The 8509-nt window shown below is 35.4% G+C and overlaps 1 protein-coding gene across 5 annotated transcripts; it reads right to left on the reverse strand.

Annotated features, from left to right (window-relative positions):
- Window positions 1-1053: 1053 nt before the first annotated feature.
- On the reverse strand, window positions 1054-7801 carry RECQSIM (RECQ helicase SIM). Of its 5 annotated transcripts, XM_085735064.1 has the most exons (16): window positions 6889-7801; window positions 6222-6441; window positions 6001-6111; window positions 5573-5762; window positions 5175-5481; window positions 4202-4419; window positions 3863-3919; window positions 3556-3636; window positions 3333-3396; window positions 3059-3158; window positions 2899-2982; window positions 2484-2574; window positions 2063-2179; window positions 1853-1945; window positions 1705-1719; window positions 1461-1599 (listed from the first exon to the last, which is right to left on the reverse strand). In XM_085735064.1, the coding sequence occupies exons 1-15, from the start codon at window positions 7439-7441 to the stop codon at window positions 1717-1719; spliced, it is 2289 nt and encodes a 762-aa protein (XP_085591190.1). In that variant the 5' UTR covers window positions 7442-7801; the 3' UTR covers window positions 1461-1599; window positions 1705-1716. The 5 variants fall into 5 exon arrangements, with proteins under 5 accessions (XP_085591167.1, XP_085591162.1, XP_085591174.1 ...); XM_085735041.1 differs by lacking the exon at window positions 1705-1719 and having other exon boundaries at window positions 1054-1502; XM_085735036.1 differs by lacking the exon at window positions 1705-1719 and having other exon boundaries at window positions 1054-1599.
- Window positions 7802-8509: the final 708 nt, after the last annotated feature.

Consider the following 8509-nt stretch of genomic DNA (forward strand, 5'->3'; position numbering starts at 1 on the left):
GAACCAAAAACTCCTTTAACTCACCTCAAACTAGTTGAGTTATCCATTCCCCAATTACCTCAAAATAATAGAAGGTTGACCGAAAATTTTGAAGTATTGCTGCAGTTGTAGCTTATTGCATACGTGCCTTTATTCTTTACATGATATGTAATGAAAATGTTAAAAACTAAGCAACAACAAAATCTCATGAACATTACAATCCGAATGATGATCTAAACCAAACTATGAAAAAAATAATAGCAATTCTAGGCACCTCTAGTGGGGACAAAGCCTTAACTCTGTGTATTGGTGGTATCACTAACCATATGGATTGCATCTGGGAAAGATCTAATGGTTTTAAACTGAATTGACCTCAATTCAACAGCAAAATCCAATGCTTGATTCATGTTTCGTCGAGCACCTGCTAATGCCTCAACAACCTCTGCATTGGTCAGGTAAGAGGCCATTATGTGACTCAATATTCTATCATGTCTTTCTTGGAATCTCACTACTCTTTCTTCTGCTTCTTCCAAAGCCTCCCTTATGATTTTTAGTTTTTCCAAAGTCATTTGTTTCCTATGCCATCTCTTGAGGTTTGGTACACAATATATGAACGATGCAGAGAAGCCTATTATGGCGAAAACGATTTTGCTTATGTCCATGACACATTATGTTTATGCTTCATAGAGGCATATAAGAGTAATACAATGCATACACATATACTTTGCTTCAGTTTGGGGGTTACTACATTTCTTCAACTTGAATTAATATATCTTTTCTTTTTCTACTTTTTCTTTTCCTGCCAGCTTTAATCCATTATCACCAATTTTGCATGGTGGATGTTGAGCAAACAAATATTCTTGAGGGCATTTGGCCTAGTTAAAGTTTGTTAACAGTTTCATTAATTTCAAATGAAATTGTGATATCAAAATTACAGGCATAAAATGTTCACGCGAGTTTTTCTTGTATTTTTGGTATTTGGTATTGTGATAAATTGACCAATGGGAATTCATACAAGTGTTACTTCTACAAGAGTAAAAGTTCAAAATTCAAACTGAACAAAGAAGCAAAATCTAGCGGCCATCCAACGTTTTTTTTTTTTTTATCATCAAGTATTATTGTCTTGATTAAGATGCAATGCCATTCAATGTAACTTACATATTCATAAAATAAAAACACAACCCATCGCTACAAAGTAAGCGCAGGAGGGTGTTTTGATCAGTTTCAACCAAGGTGGGAGCACATATATTTTCAAAAAGAAGAGAGAAGAATAAAAAAAATGTTGCATCCATGTTACTTTTTTGAGAGTTTTGCTGATAGTCTACCCCGAGAAGTCCTCAAATCAGGTTTCATTTTTCTAGCTCTCCTCTTTCTTTGCTTTCTGGGGCTCTGCCGCTTTGTTGGATTTCTATCGAGTTGCATTTTTTCTAGACGCTGACGACGGATCTCAGGATCAGCCCAACCTTTTCCCCATTCTGAGAATGAGGAGAACGGTTTGTCAGTTTTTGTTTCAAGTAACATATCTGCTTCAGGGTAAACATAGAAAGTTTCTTCAGTCATGGACTTGACAAAGTCCAAACCTAGTTCTGTTAGTTCCGGGTATTTTATCTGAACATTTGTCTGCAATTGTACAGTGGAAAACTTGAGGTCAAATTGCAGTTGAATTACCAATGCGCACGGAACAAGGCTGCATATGTGCAGATAAAGATCATTATGTTACACTACCTCCTTGTAGGCTCACTGCGCAAATGTTTATATAATTTCTTAAGTTTCAGTGACAACAAATTCAACACTTTCAACAAATAATTCAATGAACATGCAATTTTAATATCAATATACAAGGATAGGTTGTTTCTAGTTGAAGCAAGTATACCTTGTCATCTCCTTCCCTGATATATCCTTTAGCTTCCAAAATTCGAGTAAGGCCTCTCCACCACAGTATATCAGTGGTTAAGAATTTTTGAAACTGTGTATGATCATCATATATGGAAGCAATTAAAATTTGTTACTTGAATTCGTAACAACATAAAGCATCCACCAGAACAACAACTCAGTGCAAGCTGATAATTATACACAGGTTTACCTGCTCCCTTATACTTCTAACTAACGTCGTAAGACTTGGCCTCTCTCCTAGTTTTCTATCCTTGGAATTGAAATGGATATCATCATTATATGAGGAATCCATGGAACAGCTACGTGCCTGAAAAAATAGCATTCATGACATATCAGTTTCTTTCCACTTATGCAGTACAGAATGCAATCTCTGGTCCATGACAGTTTCATTCCACAAAACAAAGCATTTGTTTAACCAATTTATCATTTTGAAACTTTATCCAGAAAAATAGAAACACAAACACACATGGAGTAGGATGAGGTACAGTATGTTTGAAAACTATGCTGTAAAAGTCCAAGGGTCAGTATTTAGGTATAAAAGTCACATATAAGACACAAATGCAAGTGTAGTTGGTCTAATACAAATATCAAACTGAAAATATTAGACATACATTTCGGGCCCGCATTATAGTTTGCAGTAAAATACAAGCCTCCTCTTTTAGATTCAGTCTTTGAGGTGGTCCATTATTGCACACATCGCATCTGCATGAAAGTAGGTTCATCATGAAAATGACGGTGTAAAGGCCAACATGAATTAATAAATGACTCCAAATTCAACACACTACCAATAAATACAACCACAAGATAATCCTTTGATTACAAAAGAAAGCCGATAAGCTAATGCAATAAACAAGGTAATTTTTGGTACAATAAACAAGGTAATTTGATACGGCCTACTGGTTGAATTTAAAATACAAAAAGGATTTCAAGTTTCTCCTATTTTAGAATATTTTTTTTAAGTTCAACTAATGCTTAAACTGTTAAAGATAATAAAACAGCTAGCCATTGAGACCAAACTTGACATACAAGAGACATTTCTGATTGCTGAAATCCTCTCCGAAGTATTCTACAAGTATCTTTGCTCGACAACATGAAGTATTCATTCCATATCTGCACATATACAAATAAGATTTAACACTAACATAATATCGGAAAAGAAGACGAAGATACATTCATCATGGCAAACCTGAAACAATCAGACAACATGATATATGCTTGTTTTGTCATATCTTCACTTCTACGACTTGGCAAAAGTGATGGCTTCCTTGCTAGGTTTGCATATAGAACTGGTTGAAAATGGGGGCCAAATACAAGAGCAAAAGAATAGAGCAATAAGCAACCTACTTATTATGTGAATCAAAGGTGAAACATAAATTTAAAATTCAAAAGAGAATGAAGAGAGCAAGAAAGGAAAACTGCATCCCAAGATAAAAATTATACTACAGTATAATTAAACTTACTGCAATCTGCTAATTTCCCATCTCGACCAGCCCGTCCAGCTTCTTGGTAGTAGGCTTCCAAACTCTAATAAAATTACATGTAAAAATATTTTAGGTATCTACAAAAGAATTTTTTTAAAACTTGGGAAGTGAGAGTATAAAACATGGAATGCACAAGAAAATACAGATAAAAACTTCAATTATAATTGATTATGTCAGGAAAAATGTATTTGAAAAAAAAGACCTGCGGCCAACCGTAGTGGATTATTCTTCTAACATTTGATTTATCAATTCCCATTCCAAACGCAATTGTTGCGACAACAACCTGAAGATGATAAAACACAAGCACAACATGTGAAACCTAAATTTCTGAATCCAGCATATAAAATTGAAGTATTAAAAGATGACATACGACCACGTTAATTCAAATAATAAAATTAGAAGTCCCTCTTTAAACTCCCTCACCCCCAAAAAACAAAGAGCGAGTAGTTGAGTTGAAAAATATTGAACTGACACGTCTAAAATATTCTGTTCAGGCACCAGATCCATACCTCTAAAGTATTTTCATGAAACTCTTTATGAGTCCTTCTTAGATGTAACTTGGGCAGCTGGAGAAAGAAATTGAACTCATAAATTGGTTTCAAACTTCACAATGCAATAAATCAAACGGTGTTAGGAGAATGTGCAGCAAACATTTCTTATATATCATAATGCAAAATTAACTATTGAGCTTGGTTCAACGAAATCTGCAATGGAGCATGCCAAAATAATTGAAAATAAAGATGGTGCATAGAATTGAAATTCTCTTGTCAAGACATGATCACCCTGATTCATTCAAAATATAAACAGCCATCTAATTAAACAAGCTTGAATATAATTATACTTCATACCCCTGCGTTATAAGCGGCAGCCTTCACACCAGACTTGCAGAGATACTTGGCAATTCTCACTGTATCCTTTCTGGTGGGTACATATATAATTGTCGGTCCTTGTTCCAAAGGCTCCTTAAGCATTTTGAGTCTTTTTTCTGGTTTTGTAGGTGTATCAATTGTCTCAGATAACTCACATTGCTTGGGAGGAGGTTGTACACAAAATTCACCACAGGTAACTAAAACGAGCCAACACATACAATTAGGAATCTTAGATGCAGTGACGGATCCAGGAATTTTATGTAGTGAGGCCAACATGCATAGACAACTATAACATTAAATAAAACATCGACTGATTTATCATTTTCTATAATAATAGAACAAAACCCATTTGGGTTGGCCTGGTGGTGTTGGCTTGGGACCTCAGGTTAGTCAGTCCTTGGGCTGGATACCGAATGTTAAAAAAAAATGACAAACAAACAACATTTATTCATTTTCAGACCCAAAAAATAAAATAAATAATGGACAAACAACCATTTTGGCCTTTGAATATGTGAGGTGCTGTCATTATAGTTCCTGAATGTATCCAAATAGCAAACATATCCTCAAGTGTCTCTTTAATTAGTCATTTTGGTCCTCAAATGTGTTTTTTGATAATCTTTTGGTCCTCAAATGCGTTTTTCGTTATTCAATTTAGTCTCTAAAATTACAAACAAAAGAGACACTTGGAATGCATTTGCAGTTTTGATACATCCAGGGACTATAATGACAGCACCTCACACATTTGGGGACCAAAATAATTGTTTACCCTAATATTAATATATGTACTCAACAAATTGTAAGAAACACAGTGGGGGGCACAAGCCTACACTCATCCAAACGTAGGTCCGCCCCGGCTTAGATGTTACTACTAGCACTGAAAATGCTTTCAGTTTCTAAACTAAACATGACCAATTATTTGTACTGAACTGAGAGATAGCAGAAAGATCAGTACCATCCAAGTCATCCGCACTTTGAAAGACATCAACATCATTTTCCAGGAACTCAATTGTCAATTTTCTTCTTTTTTTATGATTGCCGGTGTTTCCTGAGTGCATTACATTTATATCCCCATCATCACAGTCATCTTGGTTGCCGTCCACATCATAAGAAGAAACACTGTCTGTATCAGAAGCACCAGAGCTAATGGAAAGGCCATCTGCATCATCTGAGGTGAGAGCTTTTTTATTCCCACCATATACTTTAATCAATTCATGAAAATCTTTCTCATAAGAAGCCCATGATGTTCTACTATGCTTTACCTGTTTGAAGCGCAGTGAATTGGAAGTGTAATGGAGGTTATGGAGTAACAAAAAATATAATAATTATATGAATTGTCATCAACAAACTCACCATGAAGCGTAAATTAGGTCGGAAAAATGATGTGAGAACAAGACTTGTATCTTTTGACAAACGCAGTGATTTTAAAATGTCTTCTCGAACTCTCTCTGTAGCTGTAGCTGTCAATGCCATTACAGGTATATCGAATTTCAAGGATTTTAGCTTGCCAGTAGTGAAATTTTCCCTCAATGCAGACAGTCGGCTGAAACAAGAAAAGGCATTTAAAAAAACATATCATACTTACAAATGGCAAGATTAGAATAAATACACAAACAAAGGATAAACTTGATATGTTTGATAGTTGAAAAAGTCAACCAACAAATCAATTAATCTTAGGTTCTTTGATGTACACACAAATCACAAGCTATGATAATTTAAGATGTATGCACACTAATTGGTGCATAAACAATGAATAAATAGAAGGGATAAAAATAACAAACCTGTAAGCTGGACGAAAATCATGACCCCATTTAGAAACACAATGTACCTCATCAATTGCAAACAAAGCAATACCACGGGTTTCAGCAAGCTTCTGCAACGGTTGAATCAATCTACATTGAATTGTATTATAAATACCAAACATGAGAAGAACAAAAAGACAGCAAATGTAGACTTCTGAAACACAGACTAAGCTTCAAGACCCCTATGGCCCTAACCATACCTTAGGATAGTCTCTGGACAAACATACACTATACTATACATGCCTCTCATTGCTTTCTTTTCAACAGTATTATCAGGCTGCCCAGAGCCAAGAAAGCAAGCACTGATTCCATATTTTGTTAGCTTTAAGCATTGATCGTGCATTAGGCTTATTAAAGGCGAAATCACAACCACCACTTTCCCAGTTAACAATGCAGGAATCTGAAAGCACAGAGATTTCCCTGCCAAAAAGTAACACTATGAATAGATGCACAACAGCTGCACAGAACACAGCAAGTATGAAGAAATATATATAGCAGAAATGATACTTATACTTTATCCAGAACAACCAAATTCGACAACTTTTTAAATAGCTAACACAGTTCACAAACGTGGTTAACAAAATCAAAAGGTGAGTAATAGATATATTTGGCATCCCAACTTATTATTTATTAACCATAGATTTAAATGCGATTAACCTAGATTTCTAGTGTTCAAATTTACGAACAGTTGAAACACCTTGTGGTTAATTAAGTCAAGTTAATGGTTAATGAGTTATCAAATCTTGAGATACTCATTAGCCACTCATTGAACTTCTTTAACCACGTGTGCGAACCATTTAAAAAGATGTTGAATTTTGTTGTCTCAAATTGTTCAAATAACATTTTAGTAAAGATAAAGAACAAAACCAGATCCAGTTGCAGCCAGGACAAGACAATCTCTATGATCAATCCAAGCAGAGAGAGCTTCCTTCTGAAAACTTTTCAATGATGAAAAACCAAAATGCTTCTGCAACAAAATGCTAGCTTTCTGCCCCCAATCAGATGCAACATCGAAATCATTAGCTACACCGGAATCATGATCAAATCCCATTCGCGGTAAGGACTCTTTCTCCTCATGCTCTTCCACATCATCATCATCAAGGACAACGACATTTTTGTTTTTCCCATTGACTTTACTACTGGATTGAAAATAATGGTTGATCGTTCTCGACTTTGGAACTTGAATGGAAGATGAAAAAGCTCGTTTTTTTAGAGCTTTCCCATTACTTGGAAGTGTCACATGGGTAATGGTTGGTTCACGATTACTGCTACTACTATTACTAGTATTGAAGATATGCTCCACAACGCTTGGAATCGAAGGACCCACTACTTTTATTGCTTCGAGAATTTGGGAATGCTCGAAACCCATTTCAACCATTTCTGAAATTACTTGCTCCGAAGATTTGTTGTTGGAATCCATCGCAATGTTTGAAAAATGTTCAAAACGTGAATTAGGGTTGAAAAAAACCCCTTTTGATTTTGGGGGAAAATTGAAATGTCGCAATGGGTTTTCTAATTCTACGAAGGTTTCATTTTGTAAGTGTAAGATTGTAGGGTTTGTACAAACAGAAGAGTGGAGAATTGGGAGAATGAGAGAGTAATGTGTACCTGATTTGAAACGATGAACTCTTCAATTGTTCTGATTATGAAGTTACAATCCCGCCAAATCTCTTATTTCATGATGTTCGGAAAACTTTACAAAAGAGGAACTTTTTTTAAAAAAAAAATTATACGAGGTGTTTCATATTTCGAATTTTAGATAGACCTATGTGATTCCTTCAAAAAAAAAAAGATGGACCTATGTGATCAATTTGACATTTTATGGACTGTGGACCGGTTTTTTAAAACTCGGACCGACCCGGTCAAACCGTGAATAGGAGGGTGCAGCGGTTCGGGCAGGCTATAGGACCGGATATGCAATTAATCTGCTGAAACCTGGTGTGATCCGGCTGGGTCAGTGGGCGGACTGCTGACCCGGTTTAACCCACCCGACCCATTTTTTTTATATATTTTTTAAATAAAAAGGCAAGGCATAACAAAAGACAAAAACCCTAGTAACACATACTCCTAACACAAAAGACAAAAACCCTAGAAATAAAAAATGACAGATTTTTTTATCAAAATTTCATTCATAATGTAATTTTTGGTCATAAATATTTTTATATAGACCGAGTCAATAGTCATGCGGTCCGACCAGTGACCCAGTGCCTTGAGTGGGTCGATCACCAGTCCGGGTTTTAAAACATTGTTCTGGACTGATGAGGCCGACCCAGTTACATAATTTATCACTAAGATCAAGAATTCTGCTCTTTACCCAACTGAAATTGCTCGCTCCCAACTTAAATGAATATAATACCCCTGCATGAGTTAACTCACGCAGGGATTTATACTAACGTGAGTTAAATTACATTATTTTTAAACATTCCAAAAGCTGTGAAATTGTTTTGCATCCTAGCTTAATCTTACTATTATAACTTATAATGATCCA

Source organism: Medicago sativa, chromosome 1 (assembly GCF_051527215.1).
Source record: "Medicago sativa cultivar Bolivia chromosome 1, Bolivia_mono, whole genome shotgun sequence".
NCBI lineage: Eukaryota > Viridiplantae > Streptophyta > Magnoliopsida > Fabales > Fabaceae > Medicago > Medicago sativa.